Source organism: Gnatocerus cornutus, chromosome 6 (genome assembly GCF_029298725.1).
Source record: "Gnatocerus cornutus isolate USDA-ARS CGAHR chromosome 6, icGnaCorn1.1, whole genome shotgun sequence".
Taxonomy (NCBI): domain Eukaryota; kingdom Metazoa; phylum Arthropoda; class Insecta; order Coleoptera; family Tenebrionidae; genus Gnatocerus; species Gnatocerus cornutus.
Window position 1 is genome coordinate 12,579,150 of NC_142238.1, and position 26,678 is coordinate 12,605,827.

General features: G+C 32.0%; 3 protein-coding genes across 7 annotated transcripts; 1 reads left to right on the forward strand and 2 right to left on the reverse strand.

Annotated features, from left to right (window-relative positions):
* Positions 1-730: 730 nt before the first annotated feature.
* On the reverse strand, positions 731-10,486 carry LOC148173064 (ras-related and estrogen-regulated growth inhibitor). Its single transcript, XM_088039527.1, has 5 exons — positions 10,332-10,486; positions 6,857-6,973; positions 2,621-2,757; positions 1,637-1,948; positions 731-1,588 (listed from the first exon to the last, which is right to left on the reverse strand). The coding sequence occupies exons 2-5, from the start codon at positions 6,960-6,962 to the stop codon at positions 1,157-1,159; spliced, it is 987 nt and encodes a 328-aa protein (XP_087895653.1). The 5' UTR covers positions 6,963-6,973; positions 10,332-10,486; the 3' UTR covers positions 731-1,156.
* A 7,849-nt stretch (positions 10,487-18,335) lies between these two features.
* On the forward strand, positions 18,336-21,112 carry LOC148173065 (uncharacterized). 2 transcript variants are annotated; one of them, XM_088038655.1, is made up of 5 exons: positions 18,336-18,499; positions 19,001-19,165; positions 20,095-20,191; positions 20,240-20,459; positions 20,645-21,112. In XM_088038655.1, the coding sequence occupies exons 2-5, from the start codon at positions 19,012-19,014 to the stop codon at positions 20,744-20,746; spliced, it is 573 nt and encodes a 190-aa protein (XP_087894781.1). In that variant the 5' UTR covers positions 18,336-18,499; positions 19,001-19,011; the 3' UTR covers positions 20,747-21,112. The 2 variants fall into 2 exon arrangements, with proteins under 2 accessions (XP_087894781.1, XP_087894782.1); XM_088038656.1 differs by having other exon boundaries at positions 18,343-18,499; positions 20,240-20,339.
* Positions 21,113-24,063: 2,951 nt separating this feature from the next.
* On the reverse strand, positions 24,064-26,427 carry LOC148173066 (cytochrome P450 4C1-like). Of its 4 annotated transcripts, XM_088038998.1 has the most exons (8): positions 25,991-26,427; positions 25,917-25,940; positions 25,694-25,866; positions 25,536-25,645; positions 25,400-25,490; positions 25,170-25,352; positions 24,676-25,118; positions 24,064-24,631 (listed from the first exon to the last, which is right to left on the reverse strand). In XM_088038998.1, the coding sequence occupies exons 3-8, from the start codon at positions 25,863-25,865 to the stop codon at positions 24,119-24,121; spliced, it is 1,512 nt and encodes a 503-aa protein (XP_087895124.1). In that variant the 5' UTR covers position 25,866; positions 25,917-25,940; positions 25,991-26,427; the 3' UTR covers positions 24,064-24,118. The 4 variants fall into 4 exon arrangements, with proteins under 4 accessions (XP_087895124.1, XP_087895123.1, XP_087895121.1 ...); XM_088038997.1 differs by having other exon boundaries at positions 25,917-26,427; XM_088038995.1 differs by having other exon boundaries at positions 25,694-25,940; positions 25,991-26,426.
* Between the last annotated feature and the right edge of the window lie 251 nt (positions 26,428-26,678).

Here is a 26,678-nt window from a genome sequence, read left to right on the forward strand (position 1 = left end):
GATTTATTTTAAAAATAATTTATTATAACTAACTGAAAATTTATTCATTTGAGCCTATTTTTAACACTATTTCAATTAGAAAAAAAGCTGATTTTCTGAATTAACTTTTTTTTTGTGCAAACTTACCTTCATGGACTGCCACTTTTCACTAATTATGCACAATTTAATGTACCGTTACGTGAGTTGGGTTAAAATCGGCGACATGTTTAAGTTGTTATAGAGATAACTTCGTTGTTAAAAAAATTAGACCATCAACTAAACAATGGGTCGGTAAATATTATATTCGGCTGTGTGTAACTGACTTATAGTGGGGATTTAAAGTGCAAAGAGCTAAGTTCACACAAGTTTGGTAAGCCGGAATGTATGCAACAAGATATCCAAATTTGAACACGCGTCAAGCATTCAAATTTCTATCAAAACAGATAACTAAAAACTAAAAGAGTAAGATTAAATAATCACGGAGGGTAATGATGTTTGTTTGGAAATTAATAAATGTTTAAATATTTGTTTAAAAACCGATTTAAATAGTCTTTTTTCTAAACTTTTGTTTTGTGTTTGCCCAAAACTAAATCTTACTTTAAGTTGGATGATAATGTAAAAAAGTCTTAATAAGACTTTGGGCAATAGTTATTTTTTGTAAAACTCTTGAAAACAAGAACTCCTAGCAAACTTTTAATTAGTTGTTTCTCGCTAATACTAATAAGAAAAGCAAAGATGAAAAACGCAACAATTTATAACAACATCTTTATTATTACATTTAGTTTACATAATTGGAATGAATATTTATAAAATTTTGATTATACACGATTAACAACAATATATTGATTTCAGTATACAATTGCATAGGTATACATAGATTGATTTTGAATATGTTTATATAGTCAAACATTAAACAATTTGAAAACAAAATACACCTAGTCTTTCAATTTATGTTGAGATCGGGCGATTTGTCAGTATTTCCATTATTTTCAAAATCACTCTAATTACAAAACATTGCATCACAGTTATAATGGTCGATGTTAATGTTATAGGAATATAATAAATATATAAATTACCTCTGTGGTATGTAAAATTACATTACCCTCAGACTTATACATATTATTTGTCAAATGTAGTGTAAATTTTGTGTCCAAACATGTGATTTAATATCATGTACTTAATAGCTCGCGTTATTTCCCCTCATCGAAATACTCATCCTCCTTTCGGACTTTGTGTTGGGTAGATCTTGACTTTGGGACGAAGTGGCTGAGCTAAGTGGAGGATATCGCCACCTCCATGGTCTCTGCTGAAGATGCCCATCAGTCGAAGCTCTTTCACGGAAAGGCGCCGCTTCACTTGGACTAGAGGCATTACTTTCCTTACTCTCATTCTCTTCCTCATCTTCCTCTTCGACTTCCGTCCATCTCCTGCTAAATACAGCAGGTCGACAACTTGGTAAAAGACTTCCTGGAGAAACCGTAGCGGAACACAGAAGTCGCACTGTATCCGGAGACGTCGGTTCTTTTTCGCTGGTTGCGCGACGTATTTTACTAGGATTCTTGTTTTGTACTCTCCAGAAACGACAAACATCTCGAAAAACTGACCAAACCTTGAAAAAGACATTTTAGCTTTCGAAGTAAATGTGTTTACTTATTACCTGTTCAATGCTTTCTCGGACTGATATTTCGTGAAAGCACACGCATCCAATTTCCTTGCTTCTCCTTTGTCCTTCTTCGAGAGACACCATTCGGTCTTCCACTTGATCGATTTTATTTCCTACTAAAACTACTGGAACATCTCCGATTCCGTCTTTACTCGTGCTACCTAATCTCCGTCTGCGTTTATTATAGTTAATTAGGAATTTTAGACGGTAACATTCATCAAAGGAACACTTGTCTGTTACTGAATACATAAGAATGAAGGCTTCAGCCCACCTGATATTGGCTTCTAACGCCAAACACTCGCTTTCCTGGAAAGAGTAAATTGGTAGAAACAAAACGTTCAATCGCTTTTATTCTCTGGTTGACTTGAAATTCATTCCTTTTAGCACAATAATAAATCTTCGTTATTTCGTCTTCTCATCCCTTGATACCTAATCTATAACGGTTGTTTATCTGTAATATCAGGTTCGGACGTTTTTGATATATGGCCCAAATTAGAATTTTACGGTTTCGTCGCGAATTCTGATTATTAAAAAAGGATTACGTGTTACTAGTGTATTCGGTAAATATCGTTTTTAATTACAATGCTCAAACAACGATAACGAACGCGACCTTGCCACATGAAAGATTGATACAACGTGACTAATATTTCGTCTAGTTATTTTCAACTTTGCTCTACCTGCCTTAAACAGTGGAAACTATTCCCTGGCTGCTTATATTGCCTGACTTTTATTTACAATTAAATTTAATTATTAAGAAACTGAGCAAGTCATGAGGTGCAAACTGTTTCGTGTCAATGAATGTTGTTACAACTTTTATTTGATGTTTTATGTTAGTGTTTGGGAAAGTAATAACATAACATAAACTTAGTTAGAAATAAACACGGCGGTTTTAGTACCCAAAAACTACATTGCCCATATTTGCTGTCTTGGACAAGACAGATTAAAGTTTACATTTAATTTTTCTTGTCATTCACTTACATGAGGTTGTCCAGCTGTGTCCAGAATGTCAAAATACACAGATTCGTTGTCGATCACAGTGTGAAAAGTGTAGATTTTTTCTAAGGTGGGATCATATTCTCCAATGTATCGTTTTGTAATAAATCGCACGACCATCGCTAGAAGAATGCATGACTTACAAAAAAGTTTTGAGACTGCATTTGAAGTTAATTCTTCAGGTTCAAGAAAGTAAATAAGATTACCGTTTTTCATCTCTTATTGTATAAATATTAAAAATAATACTGTAATAAATAATAAAATGGGATAAAACAAATAATTATACAATTATACTAGTCAACAAATTTCAAAAATTTGTACTGGAGCAGTGGAAAGACATCCATCATCTATCATCATATTTTGTACTAACTTTCTTCCCGAGTGCTAAATAGTTACATTTCGTTTCTGACAATTTTGAACAATTCCTTTCAAAAATTTCCTCCATTTAATTTTTTTGGTCTCTAATCTACAGGTGTCCCAGAACTCGCGCCCCATAGAGCAAGGGAGGGTGCCGACAGCAATACAGATGGTAAATTTCAAAACAAAAATTGACTAAGTTTAATAGTATTCAAGAACTGATAAAAAGTTAATAACCAATCCCCAAAGCTTATTCGAGAAGTGGAGTAAAAGGCCATCCCAATTTCCTAGGCAACGAGAGTCTAATATTCATCTGACCAATGGATGATAGTATGTGTCCATAGTTACCAATTTTCAAATTCTGTTCAGCTTCAGGATTGGCTACAGTTTTTTTGTCTTATCTCGGTTCTTTTTTGAGTTAATAAATTATAGTTTCGAAATTTTAATTCAGAATTGTTGCCTCTATAAGTCCTTTTTCTCTAGGGCGCGAGTTCTGGGACACCTATATAAGAACTCTCAAAAAATGTTCTAAAATGTATGTATTATTTTGGGCTGTTTTGATTTATTTTTAAACGTAATATGTGCCTAGAAATGACGATTTTGAAAACAATCGCATTGTTTTTTAATGAAATCTATAGAAAATAATAAATCGTATTAATTTTTTGAAAAACTTTTCAACGTTTTTTGTCTTGTAACTTCTAATTGATAAGTGAAAGTAATGCATTGGATAGCGTTTCAAAAAGGCAAAATTTTAGTCTTTTTGATAATGCATCTCAATATAATAATTCTTGAGTTATGTATATGGAAAATTGCATATGAAAATCATTAAAAACTAAGTTCAGTTTTTCAAAAATATTATGAGAAGTACTTAGCCTAGCGATGAGTTTTATAGGTCGTTAGAAAGCTTATTAAATTAGATTTAAAACGGTGTCGAGCATTAACATAATTTTGCGAGTTTTCAAGAAAAACTGAAAAAAATTAATAATTTGTGTTCAGTAGAACTGAAAACAAACTTTTTTCTAAATCCGATCCTGATGTATCAAAACGAACTTCACTTTCCACTTTTCCACTACACATTTTCATAAAATTTGTTGACTATACGTTATTTTTCCTGCAAGGAATTTACCAATTTACAAAAGAGCAATTCTAGCAGAATTTCAAAGAGATAAGTAAAATATCAGATATTTGGGAATTAATAGATGGGAGGACATAGTCAAAAGTCTTAGAAACATACTGCGACTAGCTTTACAACTTTCGTCGTTTACTGTTGCACACATTCACTGGATACAATATATACCTATCTCTCTCGCCAGGATGGAGAGTTTTTGACAAAATGAGTAATCCAACGTACTGTAACACAACAAGTTCTCTCAGCACCATGAAACCACCGAAGTCGCATACTACAAACGACAGAAAATGAGTTCAAAGAGAAATTTTTGGTTCAAGACGCATTTGAACAAATTTGTGCGAGAATTGTCGAAACAGATTTTGTAGTAAGCGAAGAATAGAAGTGGTACAAATTAAGGGTTAACTAGCGAAATATAAATCAATGGAATATTACAACTGGCATGTTTCTGAACTAAGTCGTCGTCTGTGGAGGAATTGAGAAGCAAGATATGAAAATCAACCACAGACTACAAAGTGCAAAGAAAGTGTATTATTATGCGATTAGCAGATAATTTATAATTAAAACGGAAGTCACCAAACATACAGAGAGGAAGAAAAACATGGATTTTGACAAAGAGAGAAAAGAGCAAGATTCAAGTGAAAGAAATATCCTAGTTAATAAAAATCCAAGGTGTACCTAACTAAATTGGATGAATGGAGAAATGTTCAAAGTATTGAAGAAATATAAATGGAAGCAGTAGAAAAATACATTAAAAAGGGACAATTAGACTGTTGAAAACACCAAAAGAATATGAAGCTCAGAACTGGGTAACAAAATATGGGCAGCCCTGACGACATGTAAGAAAAGAAAGAGGAACACGCTATGAAACCTGTGACATTGTAGCAAATAAGATTCTGTTTAAGATTTAGACGGAGGCAAAAAGGTTGATAATGAGTAAAAAGGAGTAAAAGAAGATCGTGGCAGTCCGAGAAAAGACTGCGCTCTTTTCTTACACTCTGACGAGGAACAAAATCAAATTGATCTAAATAGTTGCAAATACATCTTAAAAGACACCTACTGCATTTTCATCTTTAGAAGTCTGGGTCTAATGTGAAGTTTTCTATGTTCTTACAATTAGTCTAGGCTGTTTAAATTAGCTTCTCCATTTTGCGAGATTTCTGGTGTCAGACTAGAAAAGTGTTAGTCACACGTTGGTAATTCTAATTTTGTCATTAGTGTTTGACCTTAAACCTATTGAAAACTATGTTATGCACATTGAGAATTGTATAATTATCGTTTAATTGTGGAGTTATAAATGGTCGGTTTTACCGCATTCATATTGTGGGAGCCTCCACTTGATGTAGATGAGCTTCGGCCTACTAAGGAATGACAGTTTCAACAATAAAAGACAGCAAAACGAAATCAAACTAGTGATGAAGGAACTTTGTCACAAAATTTAGCAACAAACAAGAGAAATAACGTCTAAAACCTTTAAATTCACAAAACTTTGCATTCAAAATTCTTTATTGGTATTAGCTATGACAATTTGGATTTGCCATTTGAAATTCGAGTAACGATCTACGTCATGATCCTTGATTGGTTCCATCCTGACGAGAGAGACAATACTGCATAAGCGTATCAGCGATAGGAATCAATGCAATAGGTAGAGACGGAAATAAAAAATTCTTGTTGCACATGTTTTGTGTAACGTATGTCCAAATTTCCATATGGTAACCGGATCTATTATTTTCCAAATCTCTGTAAAATACGTGTAATGGCTCCACAATCAACTGATAATTTTTTAGTAATAGCAAATAATAATACTTAATAAATACTAAAAAGTTATAATAAAACATCTGATAATCTGCTCTGCAGTAAAAATACCAAACAAATAAGTTTATTGCTGATGCTCCTACAATTTGGTGAAAATTTGACAAATTTGACATTATTGGATAGAATTGCAGAAGTTAAAAAAAATCAAAAATGTGTAGGTATAAAATCGAAATTTGTGCTTCAAAAGGTTTAATTATATGTATTTAGTTAATTAATAATCCGGTAATTTTTTGTTGATTTATACATATTCTTTTATTGGTACAAAGAATAAAATTAATGTTACATAAATCCTCTTAATTTTGATATTAGCAAATGCGATCTTGAAAATTTATCGTATATTTGTCAGTAGAACTAAATACCCAAATTTATATAAATCATAGAGCCCCAGTTTAAATTTGGCGTCTACAAAAAAAAAGTAGTTTAGTGTAATTATATAAATTTTCGACATTTTTCTTCGAGTTTGTCATCTTCTGTCAATATCCCCTCATGTATTTGCCATGAAGTATTTTTAGCCGGTCAACTTCTTAAGTAAATAGTCTCAAAATAGATAGTTTGGCTCAAAAGATCTCAAAGGTTTAGTTTACATATTGTACTTGTGTATTCAAACAAAGTTTCGTCAATAATCAATAAATGAACAAAGTAATAAAGTCTGAAATTTGTTTGAGTTTACAACATAGCCTAAAATCAGATTTTTCCCCCCGTTTCTGCGCATGTATCGATTGATTAAATGGGGGCAGAAATTAATTAATTTTCTATTTATATAATTATTTGAAGTAAACCATTGTGGTAATTGTTAAGACATTGAGTTCAAAGATGTACTAAATTTTTTGCACCTAACACCTGCTGAAACATTCAAGTTGGCAGTGAATTAAAATTTAAAATAGCATTTTTAGGTGCTTCTCACGTACAAAAAGTTTTATTACCTGATTTGCCGACTCCGCTCTGCCCCAGGACCATAACTTTGAGAGCTTTCTGTCGAGGATACAGACCCAATTTGGCTAGCGACGATTTTGGTGAAGTTGCATTCATTTTTTCGACATCTAAAAAGTTCTAAATTTAATAACAGGAACTTAGTCATCATTGTGTTATTTACTTTCGAAAGTTTGTTTAAAGAGAACTTTCTGATTTGTTTTAAGCGCACAGGATGTGTTTCATCAACACAGGACGAAAATAAAAATGGAATCGGAAAATTTCAATTAAACTTGTTGGATGAGCTACGACACTTCTGAGGGATTAATTCAAGTTTGTAATGTAACGGCAAGAGGGAAATCACGCTACACATGAAGCTTCTGTATCTCTTATTAGTTATTAATACCATTTTCCGCATTTTTTCGACGATTCGTATCAATTAAGTACGAGAGATGTGCGATGGATTAACACCATTTTACCGAGGAGTACATGTCAAAAATGATGTATTATAGGTATCGATGGATTGATGTAACACGCGTGTTTTAGTGGCACCAGAAAAAGAGATTAGCTCATATTCATCTTGAGCTCGTAATTGAAGGTGTTTCAACATTTCAAAACTGGGTCGTGTTTAGCTGAAACTTCAGAAACTTGTTTGGGATCTGTCTGGCTCTCGAATATGCAAATTATAACTTCCGCGCTTTTACTGCAAGGAAATTTAATTATCAGAAGTCACTAATTGTTTTAAATGTTTTAACGCGAACTAGAAGAACATTTGTAATTTATCAGAGAAATTACAACTTTCCAGGTGAAGGTGAGTTGTTTTGGCGCTGTCGAGAGAACATGAAACTTGAGCGTTGTTAAGGAAGGAAAAATTTATAGCCTCTTTGATGGTCTTGACTTACAGACTAGGGTGAAACGACACAGCTAATGTATTTTTATATGATTTAAAGACGCGGCTTTACGGCTTACATTGTCGTGAAACTTGTTACTACGTAACTACATTATTAATAATAAAATTGTTCGTCACAATGGACGGTTTTCACAAGGAGCAAATTTACAATCACAAGGTTTCCGTCCGAAATTTCGTCATTTTAATTAACTCTATCGATCGACCTGACTTTACCTAAACATTAAGTAATTGTGTATGTAGTAATAGTGCATCAACTTTTCCTAAATTCGGGTCGGCAACCGACAAAGAACATTATTTGCGTCTTCAAGTGTCTGTCAAACACACACTTTTCAACTTTGATTGTGCTGTACGTATTTCAGCGTATCGAGTGATGATACAAAGTGAAGGAAAATCCTGTCAAAGCTTTCAATACAAGACATCAAAAAACCTTCATTGTATCGCCACATTTAAAGCTTACTGTTTGAAGCATTTAACGTGCCAATTATTCATGAATGACGTACACATGTAAAATTAAACTGGCACATGATCACAGGTATAAAAGTACAAATTGTCAGTGAATCACGTTAAATGGCTATTTTCTGTAATATCAATTAATTAGGTTGAAATTAATGCTAGTTCTGAATTTTGAGCACAACAAAACTGGGAATCACTGAATCAAAAATTAATCTGACTGAAGATGAAAAATAATTCCTTTTAAAAAAATTAAGTACATATAAACAAAATTTCTGAGTTGTGGTAAACTCATTTCTATAAAATCGAAATCCGTGAAAAGGTTTGAGCTGCCTTCTTCATCTCTTTTGCCCTATTTGGTTTGACAGGTGACCTGTTTCATTACCGTCGCAAATGTATTCGCTCGAACTGAGTTGTTTCTGCTTTTGAGTTTATATTTATTTCCCTAAACATTTATTTGATATTAAAATGATGAAATGGTTGTCAGTCAATGCACTCTGAGAATTCCAATAAGAATGTTTAATAGGTGAATTTGTCTCGTTTCGGAATGATACTTGAATAAATAAAAAATTAGTGGAATTTTTCTTCTCCGAGTTCTACGTTTGCGAGAATGACAGTGATGTAAATGAAACGTTTTTCATTTTTTATTATGATGAAACCTAATTCCGGGACATTGTTTGCTTCATTTTCACGATTGTTGCTTCCTATATTAGATGACTTCATTCTTTTACTTTTAGTTATACATGGATATTATTAACAGCAAATCGCCTCCACTTGTTTTGATCAAATGACGTTTATATTACTTCGGGCTGAGAAGAAAAAGATTAAAGAACATTGACGTCGTTGATTAAATCAAAGATCTTTCTTTTAGCGAGATGCAGAGGAAATCTCACTAAATAAGACTTTATCTAAAATCCCACGTTTTAGTTCGCAAAATCTATTACAAAATTATAAAGCAAAAATGCAATTTGAAGAAAACTGCGTATTGGTTGAAATTCCATGCTTATTTAGAGTTTTCCATTTTTGACAAAACACATTTTCGATATATCGGTGCTATAAATCAATTTGAATTATGTGCAACGATTTTTATGTGCCCAAAATAGCGACGAAAATCATAAACGTTTCAATTCGAGATATGCATGTAAATTCAAGAACTTTTGTGCGCCTCCGTCATTTTTCATGAGATTTGTGATACTCATTTGCGGCAAGAAAATCACCTTTTTAATGTCTAGGCAGTCAAACGTGACATTTCGAATAACTGGTTTTATTTTGCAAGTCGGCAGCGCTGCATAAATGTCAATTGTGTCAATTTGTGTGCCGATATGGAGGCCAATGACCTTCGAAAATAATAAAGGTAAATTAATTAAGTAAAGATACCACAAAAATTTGCTGACACATTTGAATTTAAATTAATCTGCAATCGTTTGATTTGAATGGAGTGCTACCAACCTATTTCCCAGCTGATGAATTCCCCTAAATGAGAAAATGACGTTTCAAATTCAAACCAAAGTCAAAATAAATAACTATTAATAATTGTCGGCGCACAAAATTTCGTGTTTGACACGGCTAGAAAATGTTTTGGAAATACTTGGAAATTGAAATCCGAGCCCGGAGGGCTCGGATTTCAATACTTTCCTTGCATTTCCAAATGACCATTTTCTAGCCTAGTGAAACAAATAACTATTGTTGAAATATTTTGAATAAACTACATCGCGTGCAGTGGTCTGGTTATGATTTCTTTCCTATTGTACTCAACTAACAATTACACCAGAAAGTGTATTTAATTAAAATATGTTTACTCCGCAGTTGTCATTGCTCGCACTTTTCCGAACTGAATTCGAACTAAACTTTAATTTTTTTTTGCGTTTTGCTTAAAAAGGTCACGTTTCAGGATCGCGTTAAAACTCAATTGTTTACAAAGTGGGGTCAAAGTCATAAAACCTCAATAACAAGTAAATAAAAATAAAATTTTATTGCGTTACGGTAAAGAAATTCAAAAGTGTTTACACCTTTCACGTGTAGGTATTGGGAGAATAACAATAAATAAGGTGGGAAATCATAATAAAGCAACATCAATCACACGTGTCAAGATCACAATAATGAAACACCAAAAGCGGGAAAACACGCACCTGTTTGTGAAGTTTTACTTGTTTGTAAAATAATAATAGCGCATCTATCACATCGTCATAAAATCAGTTTCGTTTGCGAAATTTTGTCACGATGGCTAAAGCTCTGTCTGCACGACTTCCTTTATCAAATAGCGATGCCAAACTGTTTGACACGGAATGTGGGTTAGTGGAATTGAAAGCGAATAAAAGCACGCGCTTGCGTTTCCTCGCTATTTATAACGAAATTTATAAGCGCTTTTACACTTATTTTCCTTATTGAAATAATTATTTGACAGACATGGGACAGTTTTATCTTGTTTACTTTCCAAGCAATAAATTCTAACTCGAGCTTTTTCCATTGTTGCTGGACTCAATTCTCAATTATGAACGAAGATCTAGAAGTATGAAAATATTTTAGTAAGTACGTGTGAAAATAGATAGTAATCGAATTACCAAAGGTAAATGCAAATTTGATGTTGGCATTGTTTACCTTCGCAGGTGTGCTGTAAACACTGTAAATGTACTGTAATATAGGATTCGACATGCTTTCCCATTTGCTAATGTTTTAAATATTTCCTATCCTTTTGCATAATACAATCTTTTATACTGTGGAGATACATTTGTGTCGGTAATAGCAACTGCCAGAAAAGCGGTTTATATTTTCAAGTTCAAAGTAAAAACCGAAGTGGTTGTAACGAACAAACAGGATTTGACGTAAAATTGTGAAAACACTTTTTCACTGAATAGAAATTTTTTATTGAAAACACGTCTTATGGCCTCTATTATTCTCCTATCATTTATAACATAGTAAACAACGAGCATATCTTGTTTCTGATGGAAATATAAAGTAGGTACAGGGTTGTAAACATATCATCGTAGTAAAGCTTTTTGATGTAAAGCAAAAATTTGAGAGATGGAACTCGAATGTTTTTAGAGAAGAAAATCCAAAAATATTGAATTTATAAACTTTTTTTTGTTCGACACACGTTTTCATAAGTGTAAACAGCATGATCTTAGTTTTTATGATAAAATTCTGCTGAACACTCTATAAATGTTGCTTTTGAATAGAAAATTGTGATGATAAACCCAATTATGCAAATTTAGCTGGTTTTTATGATATACATATTATTTTCCGTCTATTTAAGGTGAAAGTCCAAATGTTAAATTTCAAAGTCAGATACGAAGAGTAACTGCTGTTTTGCTAATAAAAAATACAAAATTTACAATGAAAAAGTTGGGAAGAAATAAATCAATAAGTAATGAGAATATCATTTTCCGTTTTTTATTGTTCTTAATTTTTTTAACCGAATCCAGTTCTGTGGTTAAAAGTGCCTTTATGTGGAAGCGCAAACAAGAGAGACCATAATTAAATTTATTTAAATTTTGGAAAACATTTTACTGGAGAAGTGGAAATTTTTTTCTAAAGCGGAATGGCCTCCTGATTCCAATCTGAAGTCCGTTTTGCTCTATCAGGTTCGGATTTAGATATATTCTTGAAAAATGGTTTTTTAGTTTTTACTGTACAAAATGTTTTTTATTGACTTGAAAACTGGCAAAATTTTGCAGTTGGTCGACAGCCTTATCGAAAGTTTCTAAAGCTTTTAAAATTTTAAATTTAAATCGACTTTTTATCGAAATGCAGTATTGATAAGACTAAGATTTCGTCTTTTATTGTCTTCTATCGTTTAGAAGATAATGGGTAAAAAAACATGGAGAAGTTGTAATAGTATATTGTATAACAAGTGTTGAAAATGGAAGATTTCACACGAGTTTTGCAGAATTGAGCAAACGAGTGTGAAATCGAATTTTCAACACGTGTTGTACACGATATTTTTCCGCCGACCACAAAAATCGCAGAGTCAATATTTATTTTTTTTAATTAAAGTTTATGGTTTACGCTCTTCCACTTGCAAAAACGTCAAGTTATCTCTGGTCAAGTTAAAACTTAAGATGTCATTCGGCAGAGCACCTAGCCGCGGACGAAATAATTATGCCGTTGCGCCCGAAAGTTAGATACCGATAATGCCGGATCTGCGTCAACCTGTGTGCAATATAAAAAAACACAGTTGTCGGCCAATCAGAGATCTCAAATTTTTCATTACACACGGGTATGCGCTTCGTTCGTCTTCGCACTGAAATTGTTTGCAATTTTAAATTTTTACTACGAGAAAACTGTATGAAATGTGGCATATTTTATAGTGGTCGTCGGAAAAAAAAATTGTGATTTTTTTGTTGATTTCATTAAAAAATCAATGCCATTGCTTACAAAATTGTAATTTATAGGCACATATTAAGTTTTAAAATGAGTTAAATTAATACTAACGCCCACAATAGTTCACTTTAGAAAAGTTTTTGATGATCAAGAACTTTTTAGTAGGTTTAATGCTTCTGGAAAAAAATAGAGAGTGAACATCTTTGAAAAGAATTATTAAGAATTATTAAATAGATTCACAAATACGACTCGAAAATCTAGTGGGAAGTTATAACAAAAAAAAATGGGAATATAAATCTCACTAAAAAATACTCCTAATTTATTGCATCTTTACATGAACTTTTTTCCGAACAATATGGTCGCAGTAATCTCTGAAGTTATAGGTATCGATTTTACGAAAATTTGATCTGGGGCGAAAAAAATTGAAAAACTTTTAACAGTGGACCAGTGAAAACATTTAGAAAAGCGAGATTTATCAAAAAACTACAATTTTGTGTGCATTCAAATAAAACTTTTGGAAAGTTTTCGAATTTAAGAAAAATGACTTTTTTTCTAAAAGTCACTATTTTTGTTATGTCACGTCTAAATGACAAGAGATAAGAACGTGTTTAACACTGCGTTAGAAAGTAGAGACCTTAATCTTTATAATTATGACGTATTACGTCAAAAAATCAAAGAATCAATTTAGAAACTCTATAAAAAAATATAAACAAGTTTTTTAAAACCATTCGTTTTATTTAATTATGTACTTTCAGATTTTCTCAAATATCTTGGCCCAAAATAATTCTTTAATTCCATTTTATTGGGAAGCTTATTTGCTTTTTCAGTGATGTATTATTTTGCACAAGGATCTTATAGTAGACGTAGTTATTATTAGATCCTTGATTTTGCAAGTTGTTTAGCACAACTGAAAATAACAAGCAAATCTGAAAATAACAAAAGTGAACGCAAGGTGCTCAAAAAAACTTAGGTTATAAATATCTTTGTCTAACATTTGTTGACAAGTGTTATTAAATAGAACTGATGTAAATGTGCACGGTTCTGTAACCACTAGTTGAAAATATTATTCGCATTAAAATTTTGTTGCTATATGATTAAACTTGGTCGATTTCGATTTTCGACAAATTGCGCGAACATTTGTACGAACATTGGTAAGCGCCAACATTTTGTAAAGATCTAAATTCGGTTTTAACTTAATTCTCAAAAACATGAATGCAGCCTATTTTGGAACATTTTAAAGGTCTGTTTATTTTTAACAGGTCATAAAATGTCGTGTCTTTAAGAGGCAATAAAATTACACAGAAAATTCGGTTTTTCTTTTATTCAATATTAAGTAATAATCCCCGATTGATACGCTTGCTATATTTCAGTTCAAGAAGTTTTATACAAATGCAACCAATACAATTATGGAACATATTGCAACTTCTCGTTACCTCAATTGAAAATCCATAAATCCATATGAGCAATTCAGTTACTCATTTATACACAGTTGTAATTCGACAGCACTTGTTTATCGTTGATTGATTGTTCACAAAATTGTAATTCAAGCAATTTTCAGACTCTTTAACTGGCCGTTTTTTCAGTTGTCTACACATTCCACATTTTCCTGTTATTCCGTTCCAAACAAACCCATGAACTCCAGAATTGATCTTTTGTATTATTCACAATTTTGTTTTAAAACGGCTTTAATTTGTAACATTTCATGGTCGAATAAACTGCAATAAAACGAGCAAATCCATATCTCATTATTTAATCGGGAATTAAACGAAATTTAAAGTTCCCACTAAATTATTCATCTACGTGCGGCAAATAAATTGCTAATGCAAATGTCTTTAATTGGAATTTTCTTTAGTCGGAAACGAAAGATCTTAATATGGATTTACTGAACTTCAATTCGAGTTAAAGTTGCATAAGGAAATTTCATCGTTTTGGGGTAAGAAAACGTTATCTAATAATGTAACATAGCAGAAACACAGAGCATATAATAATTCTTGGAATTGAAAGGTGATGCAATTTCTAATCATATTCTTGATCAATACAAGAACACAAAATACGTAAATAACAAAACTGATTAAAAAAGTGTCTAATTTAGTATTTATCTAGTATCAATTTCTCAAAGTTTTTATGCGTCTGCAGCCTCTGTGACTATAATTTACATACAACTGTGATAACAAGTAGTCGAAATTACACGCAACGATTTTAATAATCTCAAAACTAAGAGCATTCGTCTATTTTTGTATAAACTATAAATACTTAATTTTGTTCTAAAAATAGATTTCTAGTTTTCATTCCATGATAAGGTAAAAGTAAAAATGTTATTAACACTTCAGTACGTCCTGAGTTCAGTAAATTTATCTTAATTATTTAGTTGGGGCACAGTATAGTTGTTTATCTTTGGGAGATAAAAATAAAAAAATATTTTCGCCGGTTCAAAAAACCACAGATACAATAGGTTATAGGTTTAAACACTTGATAGAGGACAATAAATCATTTCGCTTTCCAGGATCTCGCGATCGGACAAAGTGTTGGCCAGACATAATTTTCAACCCTTTGTTTCTATGACCTCCCATCGATCGAGAATAATAATCTACGTCTAAAACTATTAAGCTTTATCCGATAGATATTTACTCTTTCCATGCAAATTCGTTCATTAACGATACAAATTTAATTACTTTGTCGGCTAAACGGAAAATTTTAGAATAATTGCGAGTTTTACCGTCTCTGACTTTATCACCACTTAAAGTTCTTCTTTATATAACTATTGTTTGAAAGTCGTTAGAAGCAAGAGTCTCGTACAAAGTACCAACCATGTGCGAACATTTCAACACGATCCTTCTCTGTTTTGATGAGTCAAAAATGATAGTCAGACGCCAACAACCGGATATCGCTAATTGATTTTGATAATTGTAGTACAAAGAGTATTACTTTATTAATGACTTAATTATTAAAAAGTGATTAGTTATATAATTACCAGGGATATAAATCACTGTAATTCCATGTTTATACAGTTGTAATCTTAACGGAATTCTGACTCTAGATCCGTGGACGTTGCGTGAACTGAAAACTTATTTTTAAAACAATTCAAATTCAAATTTTTTCGTGCCTTGGTGCAAACTTTTACAATGAAAAACGGAATTTCCATTACAATAACTTGTACCCATTGATCAGTCACACTTTCTTAGATGTCTTCTCACGGAATTTTCGAAGTTATTTGATTAATTGCGCGAGTTTGTTATGCGAGAACTAACGAAATTTTGTGTTGTGGTAATTTGACAATCTCGTTAACTCTTTGAACGTTGTCTATGCCGATACTGCAATACCGCATCAAAGAGAGTTCCTCTAAAGTCTCAATTTATAATAATCAAGCTAAAGTGGTTTTAACTTTGATGGAAACAACCCGCAACTGTAGTTTTTAGTAGGATTTGTCGTGATTGTACCACCCACAGTTATTCAATTATTTAAAGTCTGATTTTGATGCTTCTGTAAATATCAGCTTATCTGAATCTGGGGAACATATTTACCTTTAAAGTTATTCCACCGATTTGGAAATCGCTTCTATTTTTAGTATCGGCCCACAAGACCAGAGTTTAATAACAAAATGATTAATTGGTTGTTGTAATTATCATTATTTATCAATGTGGACTCACATTAAGGTAGGTTTGACCGGTCATTCTTTGACGCGTGGTGGACTGATGCATTTTTAGAAATGCGAAGAATGATAATTCTTGGTATTTTTCAAATGAAGTTTTCGTTTTTACATAAACAATGAAGAGATAAACGTTAGAAATAATATTTATCATTATTGGCTCCAACTGAATTACAATAAATACTGTTATCATTTCTTTTTTTGTCAGATTGTTGTTTTAATAGTACACGGCCGAGTGAGTTGATATTGTGTACCACGCCTGGTAGTAAATAATCCCAATTTTGAAGATTAAATCCACATTTTTAATTTCTTCATTTTATTACATTAACAATAATTTATCACTGTTTTGAAGAAACAGTGGTTGCAGCAATAGGTAATTAGTATTTCCACACTGCGATAAATCCGTTTTGCTGTTTTTATTAAATTCTCTGTGATATAATTACAATAATCTTAGAAAGATTTCAGATTTGTAGATTGACGCTCGTTCATTTAACGCAAACGCAACTGCAAGTGTATCAGTTTAATTATGTATGACTTGACGCCTTACTGTATTTTTTTATTTTTGTGTTTAATTTTTTTATGTGATTAAAAATATTCCAGGGAAGCATGCAATCTCATCTAAATTTTTATATAACTCCATGGACAAAGTGTGATTTGCACCGTTACACGAAAATTAATTAATTTTTATCAATGTTTAATGAACTTCGGTAATTAAACTCTATTTCTCTAATATTGAACTCTTTTCCGGGACAAGGCAATTTGTTTTAATAAATTTATTTATATTTTTGAACTTTGATTGATAGAAAATTACTAAAATTTAATTGAACAAACTGCATTTTGTGTTGGTAAAATTAAAATCACTTCATGACATTTCAGATTAATTCAAATCCTCAAATTACACGCTGCAATTAGACATAAAAGTTTTTCTAATAAATCGCGGTTAAATTTTCTGTAAAATTTGGAGGAATTTCAAAGCAAAATTTTTATCCTATTCAAAATTATTTGGTCTATGACATTGTAATTTTTTAGAAGGTTATTTAAAGAGCGTTTTCTATCTGTTTACAAAAATCGATTTACGTTATCAGTATTTTTTTCAGTTGTGTGGGAGTCTTGTCAAAACTCATCAAAAATGGTCATGTCATGATTGTGGTCCTAAAATATCAAATATCTAGACACAGGTCATTGTAAAGATGACAAAAAGTCAAAGTTCTTTCAACTTTTGAATAGAAGAAGATTGTTGTGACGATTAGCAAAGCTCGCGAATTCTAAGTTTACTATACGAAAATCCCGTCTTCCGAGTCAGTAAACTTTTCCAGTGTCCATTCAATTTCATTCTCAATTTTCCATTAGACTGTGATTAATCCACATTCGATCGCCTTACGTAATTTTAGAACGATACGTGCAGATCATATGAATGTATTTTTAAAGTCTCCTTTATCAAATATCTGCCTTTTCAGGTCGAGACGTCTGGCCTTCTTGCAATAATAGAAATCGTCTTGGCTGTGGAGTTCAAAATTGCACTTTGTCGTACATATTTGGTTTTGAGTTATGCCCCTGACCTATTTTGACCCAATCAAGATTACATCAAAATGGTATTTTTTCTGGTTTTAGCGTAAGAGATAAAAAAATGCGCCAACTGCCCGGAAGAAATGAGTTATCATCTTGACAAACGTCTGGTGATCGTGTTGTAATTCATTGGCGCTTATCGAATTCAATAGCAAAACTGTGTCAAAATAGCTGCGAAAAAATAAAAATATTATTTAACAGCGTCTACGAATTGTTTTACGTACACCCAAATCTGCAGATAATCGAATTGTGATGAAGAAGCTGAGGGGATTTTCCAGCATGACTCTATCAGTGTTAATTTTTTTACGACCAATAATTTGGGGTTTACAACTTCCTGAGCTAGTCACGATAATGACTTAAGTAGTCACCAACTTAATTTTCCAATAAAGTCAAAAACTTCTTCCTCTTGCTGGCACAATTTCAAAATGAATCAGGTATGGTTGATGCAAAAAGTTAAACTCGGGCGTTGAAGAGGTTAAATAAATAAGTCACTATTTCATAAATCTCGTAGATAAACACGTTAATCTTCAGTTTCTAATCATTCATTTATAAAATGCCGTACTAAAATTGAATCGTCCTATTTATAACCCGAGCGATTATTAATGTAGCAGAGTTAGCATTCATCCCCAATTTGGAAGGTACTGCAAAATTTGAAGTCAAGTCTCCGGTTCTTTTGTCAGTGATGGTTAGTGCGCTATTCGAGAAGGTACTCGCACTGGAGTAATGCCTCGTTAAAGATCGGTTAGACATTGGTGTGCAGATCTGGTAAGCAATTTATTATTTTCTGATTCATGACTGAAAAATAAACTTCGGTTTTATTGTCATTCTTTGTTTATTTTTGCTGAAATTCCGAACTCAATTCTCCAAGGTGATGCGCGTTAGGGCACTGGCTTCCGTAAAAAGTTAAAAATATGTCGGACAACTCACTTAAAATAGAATGCAAATTGGACAAGACGATTTATGACGACAAGTCGCATTTATCTAAATCACTCCTACTGATTCGTGGGATTCTAACATTATTCAATTTCCAACAATCACGGCCGTTGCTTTTAATAATTGTTAAATTGGATCCAAACTGATAACGATTTTTGATTAAAAAAGGCTTTTCACCAAACAAGTGTTGGTTCCCATCAGATTCATTTTAAAACGAGGGTACTTTTTGTAAGAAATGTATCGGTTCCATGGTAACATAACACCACCGATACGAAATTTAATACAAGGGTATAAATGGATTTCAATAAAGTTCGGAATGTATTTGCTTTTCAGGTGACTTAAAAATGAACGTGCCAAAAGCATGGATCAAAATTTTGTGTTTGGTGTCCTTGTTCGCTCTCACATATGCTAACATCGATTCAAAGGAATTTTTTTGTGGGAAAAAGTTAGTTAGGACGTTGTCGGAATTATGTTCCATTTACAACAATCCGACCTTTGGTAAGTACAGTTGCAGCTGTTTTTAAGACGTGGCATCCTTATTAATTGTCTACTTAAAATAAACAGATTTTTCCATTGCGAGTAGGGCATGCTTTCCACTTGCAGTCTTGTTTACACTTCGAAATTTAGTAAACAACATTTTTAATTATGTTTAATAGAGCCAATTTTATAGTGATCTTATTTGGGACGCGATTTTTATTTATTACAAAACGTTAACAAGATCCAGTTAATTTTTATATGACACTGTTCTACTTTTTAAAGGCGATTTTCTACCAATTTAATCAACACTGGTCAATTGAATTCAATTTTTTTTTTATGCTAAATTAATTTAAATTTATTTTGGCAGATTTGCAATGAAGAGCATTAATCTGATAAGTTATGGCAGATACTTAAGAAATTAAACGATCTGTTGGAAGCTTTCGGTCCAAAAATTTCTTTTTCTTGTTCTAAACTGTTCCTATTTTACATAGATAATAAGTGTGTCTTTAAATTTCATGTTTTTAGCATTAAAATTATCAATATTTTAATAAAAATTGTACTTTTTTATTTGTTTTCTCTAAAATTTTGTAACAGACTTTGTTAATTAACGTATACCGATTGCTCGTTGACCAGAATAATTCCATTAGTTTCTTGGTATATCACTGACTGCACATCAAAATTCACTTTAAATTACCGCAGCGACGTGAATAACTAGATAACGTGTGCTTTGTTCGGATGAAAGTTACACTTACTATTCGCAAAAATAATTCTTTTGTATTGTGCCTGATTTAATAAAAATTTATTAAAAATGGAGTCATTATTGACATTTTAAATAGCTCTAAATGAATGGCTTCTCAAGTTCTCCAAACTTTTTTGCTCCCACTTCAAACGCCACTCTTGCAAACACGATTTATTCGCCATCCATTCCAAGAACGCTTCTTTGGTTTCAGCTCGCCACCGATTTCGAAGACAGATCGTGGACGAGTGTTGTCGATCTCAATGCTCCCGTCGCTATCTAGTTCAGTATTATTGCCAAGAAGCTAACAAGTAAGTCCTCGTCTCAACTTCTCACATTTCTAAGGTCTTCCTTTTCAGTTCAGTGGCACATCTCTTGAAAGCCGCCCCCAAAAACGCGAGTGAAGCACCTCTCCGTACAAAAGAGCCAGTCCCGGCGCCGCCCAAACCGCGAATGCCCGTAGGTAGCCCTGAAGATCCTGAAACTAACAATGCTTTTTTGGCAATAGATCTCGCATCAACTCATGAGCGAAAATTTCATAGGAAACGCAACTGTAAATGCAGAAAGCGCAGGGCAAAGGTGCTATAACATTTTCATGGATAATCTGTCATTCGCACTGGTAGACATCATGGTGAAAATTGCCATTATGCTTTTCCCACTTTTCACGCATGTTGTCATTTAAAACAGCACCTCACATTCAAGTAGGATTTTTATTGCTTAGTAGTTTCATATGGAGATTTTACATCGATTTGTGGTGATTTTAGAAAGTTAAACTAATAACGAAGAGGTTGCCTCCTGCCAACATTGGACACGTTGAACATTCACAGAATCCGTTTTATGTGTGGAGATTCTCAAGAATGCACTGAAACGAAAAGTCATCTACTTATTTAATGCATTTTCATTCATGTTGGAGTTATTTATGTAATTTATTAGTGCTGTTCTGTGATTTATTTAGGTGTACAGGAAAGTCTTGTGATTTTAGTATTCCGTTCCTTCGACAAGATAGTTAACAACAAAGTTTACATCATCCACGTATTTTAATTGTTATAATAGTACAAAATGTAGGTACGTTGATTATTGACTATCTTGGAGGAACAATCATCTTCATATTTGTACATTTCTAGTTTTATTGTATTTTAACTTATGTGGTGTGTGTTTCTTGTATGTGTGCAATAGAAAATATCAGTCAAAACAGTTTTTTGAAGAAATAAAAAGAATTTTGCGTTTTTGTATATTAGTGTCCTCACCTGTTTAAATTTTGGCGGTACTATCAACTTTATTAAAGATTTCTTTTATAGTATTATTCTCACATTTCCGAAATGAATTCTATAAGAATCAGCACATTATTCTTTTCTCTACCAGTTACTAGAGGTCGCTCAAATTGCTGAATTAGTTTTCGGCACGAGCCCTCGTTTCATTGATTTTCGTGCCCTGAAATCTTTAATGATTAAAAACCTTATTTATTCAAATCAATTGTCTATAAATGGTTTCATTAAATTGGGGATGTTTTTTTAGAAATGCCATTGAGTTCGTTTAACAATAACGAAAGCTAAGAATATTTAAATGGCCAAATAAAAATTTAATTAGAACTACAGAATTGTTTTTATCAATGTTAATTTACTAGATATAAATTAAGACTATAAATAAAATAAATAAAAATAAAAGAGAAAAAAAAGTAGAAGGTATTTTTCGTTTTTCAGGATTATTAAATGGTGGTTTAAATGTGAACTTGTAATATGTTAAAACCTTTTTAATCCGAACGTTATGACATCTACCAAACCTCCCAAAAACGAATGAAATCAATTGAAAATTAAAAAAGTGACGAACAGGAAAATGATACAAACTTTCAAATCTTAAAACTTCTCCAAATCTGCAAAAAAAAATACGTTGACGTTAATATGTCACTCATTAAAAGTTTTATTATTTAAGGGGATATCAAACAAATTTCAGTATAGGGCAAATTCAATGTATTTTTCCAAACACGATTACTCGAAAACTATTTGAGTAAATTGCTTTCTGTTTTTTGCATATAAATCTGTTTAACGTGCACTATGTTGAATGCTATATACAATTTTTGTAAAGTGAATATTTAATGACTTTTTGATTAATTAAATACAAAAACTTAGATGAAAGCAAATTAATTTTTAGCATTCCACATGCGTAGACTAATTTTACATAACGTCGACCAAACAGATTTTTTTTAAAGTTAATAGTTTTTGAGAAATCGTGTTTCGAAATTTTCATATTCGAAACATCTTATCCTTGTTTAGCAGTAACATCTCTTTTCTCTGTACCAGAGAGGGCTGTCTGGTAGGTAGAAGTGCGGGTAAGCGTACCATAAATCAATTTTGTAGTCGAAGGGATAGTTTACAACTGAAGCTTTTCCATAAACACACAAAATCTTAAATTTGCCTGAAACAAGATTTTTCTCTTTCATTCAAACTGAACGTAGCTTTGAGGATAATCATTTCAAAATTTTGAACTTTATATCTGATGAATTATTATTTTAAATTGTTTTAGAATAGTTTAGGTGATAAATATTTGTCTTTATCTTTATTTTTTAAGGAGATCTCGAACAAATTTCAATATAAGGTAAATTCAATGTATTTTTCCAAACACGATTACTCGAAAATTACTTGAGTAAATTGCTTTCTGTTTTTTGCATATGAATCTGTTCACCGTGCACTATGTTAAATGCTATATACAATTTTTGTAAAGTGAATATTTAATGACTTTTTGATTAATTAAAGACGAAAACTTGGCTAAAAGCGAAATAATTTTTTGCATTCCACATGGTAGACTTTTCAAAATTCACACATACGTATTTTGAGAACAACCAGACAGTAGTATAACGTCTTGTTGTCAAAATTATGACTTTGGGGTGGTGAAAAGACTGAGAATTTTCTCGTAATTTAAAGCTTTTAAAAGATAGATCAATTACTAAAACAACAGAATATAATTATTATTTATAATTTAATTATTTATAATTATGTTCACTATTTTTTGTTAAGTTTACAAAAATCTTGGACAAAATTCGAAGATCTCAGTGCATCTATTAATTCTTCAATTTTTGCAATTACACAAATCCCACCTTTTCGGGAAAAATTTAATTTATTTATGAAGATAAACATTAAATAATAATAATAATATATTGTAATTATTACGTTTCATGGGTGTAATTTGTAAAGTATCGGACTCAACTATCAAAGTATTTAAGATTTACTGGCCATGGGCAATAATAATTTGGCCATCAGTGCAGTCAAAACTATTAGCTATTGTCCCGACCACAAGATGATGGTAATAATAATCTGAACCACTTGGGCTGGGGTTTTAAGAAGTAGTTTTTATTTATGGTTTTATTACCGTAGTAAGCAGACTGACCATGGGTAACCCACTAAAAGAGTGCCGTCTACAAATAATGAGGGTTGAAGGGAGATGCTACATTTAACGTTTGGATGTTTAAAATGTTTCATATAATTTTTCCTTTATTACGCAGAATTTTGAAGCAGAATTTACCGTTACAGTTTGTTAGATATCCCCTTAAAGTGAAATCATAAATAATCTTCCACCATTACGAAAATCCCTTCTGCCAGAGGTAGAAATTTTGGTAGGTTTAAATGTGTCGCGGTGACACTCACAATGCTCTAACTGCTGGAAAATGTAAAACATTCCGCGTATCTATTGTTTACTTCTAATTTTAAGTGTATTTCTACATTAGACGAAAGCTGCACATAAAATATTTCAATTTTTATAACGCTTGAAAGTATGCCAGGGGAGAGAAATAGTGACAAAAATTTATTCAAAAAAATTTAATACTCCTAATAAACTAATTGCATGAGTGTTATATGATTGGCAAATGATTCTTTATTTATCTAAGAAAGTGTAACTAATAAGATTGCAAGATTTTATGTGTTTGGATGTAATTTAACTAATTATCAATTCCAGCACACGTGTGATGGACACGCCAGGGGAAAAAATTTTGTGCATGCAAACTTTATTTACAAAAATGTTATCAATTTTGTAATTTTTTGTATTTTCGGATTGTTTGTATGATTTTCAAATTTTTGGTGTATTAAGCCTAAATAATAACGTATTAACAGAATCTAAATATTTTTAGCAAATATAAAAAAAAAGAATACAAAAATAAAAATAAAAAGGATGCTTAAACACCAAAACAATGATAACAAGATTATTTAAATTTATTTCTTCACGGATATTTGAACAATAGCATCAAACAATTAACACCTAGACACGAATTTAACTTTGATACCATTTTTCGTTCGCAGCACCAAATCCACAACCAGAACAATTGTCGATGGGGTGTCAACCGGTTCTAATACAAAATTAGCTAAAATTCCACAAATTGCCATTTTAAGTTCCAACATGGCGAATTTTTGTCCTATACAGTTTCTAGGACCTGCACTAAACGGTATATACGCAAAAGGATGTCTCGTATTACAGTTCTCTGGCAGGAATCTATCAGGATCAAATTTCTCAGGATCAGGATAGATATCAGGATTATGATGGAGATCATAGATGTGCAAATGTGTGATCGTGTTTTTTGGTAACGTGTATCCAGAATTTGTTGTCAACTCCTCTCCGAGTTTCCTGGAGATAAAATGAACACTGGGGTACAACCTTAACACTTCTTTAATAGTCCTGTTTAGATACTTCATCTCTTGGAGATCTTCATACGATGGTTTCTTTTTTATGTTTTTTAGTATAACCGACATTTCGGTCACAATTAAATCCTAAGAACAATTTTTATAATAACTCACGTAATTACGATTCTTACTTGAACGTTTTTGTTACACGCTAAGAGCATCAACGCAAAACCCAAAGCAGAAGACGTTGTGTCGTGTCCCTCGAACATAAAAGTGTTTACTTCTTCGCAGACTCCATTAAAATCGATCGTTTTTTCCACGTTTTTGGCCGTCAATAGTAAATCTAACATCGCCAAGCGCTTTTTACTTCTATAGACGTCATGATTGTCCAGACTGGAATCAATTCCTTGAAAACTTTTCTCACGTTCTGCGATAACTTCTTGTGTGAATCTATGTAAGGTTTTGACAAGTCGCTTTTCTTTGAAGTATTTGGGACTGAAAATGTTCAAAAAACCAACGATAAACCACGAATGGAGAAGTCGATATATTAAAATTCTTCCTAACTCGATAATAGCTTGTTTATAATTCTGTTCTTTTTTGGTGGTGAAGCTGAGTTTAGTCCCCATCGCGGTCTCTTAAAAATTTCTAATTATATCTATTTGGTGGATAATTTCAGACGACCTACCTGTTATAGTCTTTAGAGTAAACTGAGCAATGTGAGCGTCAACTGTGACGATGGTTTCATCTGAGTTTTTGATGATTTGTACGAAGTTCTCAGTTTCGTCATAGAAAGTGTCCAAGAATTTCTGGAGAATGCTAAAATGAAATGCTGGGGTCAAGATTTTCCGTCTTTGGTGCCACTTTGAACCTTTAAAAATGCTTTAACTTTCTTTAAACACACGATAATCTTCCTACCATTACTGGTGAGAAGACCAGTTCCTAACCATTCTTGGAGAAGCAGGTACACTTCACTCTTATTTATGTGCTTAGAATTTGATAAGATCAACTGAAAAAACTCATGCACGTTTTGTTACATTTAAAATGTTTCTACCTCGAAGTCAACAGGGTCTAAAATACACACAGCAACGTAGTAGACTGCTCTTATGTGGTAAATTGGATAGAATTTCTTGGCCCATAGTCTCGCCTTTTTAAATATTTCCTCTACAAATAGAGTTATTACAAGAAGACTAAAAAGAATTTTGTTGTTACCTGGAGAAACGTACAACTCACTTACGTTCCCTATAAGTACACTGGACGATGAGGGGCCAGGAATTTCAAGTAATTTAAGATAATTAAAAATTTCATGGATCAAAAGTTTCTTTCCTACGTAAGAGAGTATAAACACCGCCGTTAAAATTAAAGTGACAATAAACACAATCATTCTGAAATTAATTATGGGTTATCGGTTTTATGTAGCTTTTATACTTCGAACGGTCTGTGATGTCCCACCAGAAACCTACTCCTATTGTTGTCTTGATAAGAATTTAAGACAATTTATACACTTACAAGTAGCTGAGAATTTCTCAATTTTTTAGACTGCTTCGACCTCTGATGCTGTAGTAGAAGTGAGAAATTTTCTGCGTAGTTATTATCTTATTCTGATTTATTAATTTTTATTAACATGCGGTGATGAAAGATAATATGTTGAAAAATGTTGTTATTCTTGTGATATCGCTGTTTATTATTTTGTCTAACTAAGAAAATATATTTAGCACGAGATTTAAATCATAAATGACTTTTTAATTTGTTTAGAATTAAAAAAAGAAGTTCTTTAAGCTGCTAAGTTTGCAGGCTCATTCTTTTCAGAGTTTGCACGTTTTTAAATTTGTTAATTTAAGTGATTTATTTCTATATTCTTAGTCAAATTCAAAAATGTCAAGAGATCAAAAATGAAATTCTTTACAAGACTATATTTAAACCATCCTATCAGACGCTACACAATTTGCGCTTTGATATAATTTAAAGTTAAGTAATGTTTGAATAAATAATCACGTAAATAATTAACGTCAATAAACTATTAAATAAAGTTTATAATAATACTTTGTACTGTATTGTTAAAAATAATTAATTAATTATTTCATTTATTCCTAATAAATCAGCTCAAATCAATTAATTTCAATATTGCCATAAATTGCGGTCAGTGAAATGCGTCGTCATAAATTGTAATCATAAAACATCTGCTAATTTTTTTAAT

Excerpts from the sequence above, each read along its gene's own strand:
- LOC148173064 (XM_088039527.1), bottom strand. The coding sequence starts at position 6,962 with ATGAATGCAACTTCACCAAAATCGTCGCTAGCCAAATTGGGTCTGTAT. Across the intron at positions 2,758-6,856 it reads GAGCGGAGTCGGCAAATCAG|CGATGGTCGTGCGATTTATT; the intron begins GTAATAAAACTT and ends GCATTCTTCTAG. Across the intron at positions 1,589-1,636 it reads TCCGAGAAAGCATTGAACAG|GTTTGGTCAGTTTTTCGAGA; the intron begins GTAATAAGTAAA and ends GTCTTTTTCAAG.
- LOC148173065 (XM_088038655.1), top strand. The coding sequence starts at position 19,012 with ATGAACGTGCCAAAAGCATGGATCAAAATTTTGTGTTTGGTGTCCTTG. Across the intron at positions 19,166-20,094 it reads TTACAACAATCCGACCTTTG|CTCGCCACCGATTTCGAAGA; the intron begins GTAAGTACAGTT and ends CTTTGGTTTCAG. Across the intron at positions 20,460-20,644 it reads GCAGAAAGCGCAGGGCAAAG|AAAGTTAAACTAATAACGAA; the intron begins GTGCTATAACAT and ends TGGTGATTTTAG.
- LOC148173066 (XM_088038998.1), bottom strand. The coding sequence starts at position 25,865 with ATGATTGTGTTTATTGTCACTTTAATTTTAACGGCGGTGTTTATACTC. Across the intron at positions 25,353-25,399 it reads TGGTCTTCTCACCAGTAATG|GTTCAAAGTGGCACCAAAGA; the intron begins GTAGGAAGATTA and ends GCATTTTTAAAG. Across the intron at positions 24,632-24,675 it reads CGTGTAACAAAAACGTTCAA|GATTTAATTGTGACCGAAAT; the intron begins GTAAGAATCGTA and ends AATTGTTCTTAG.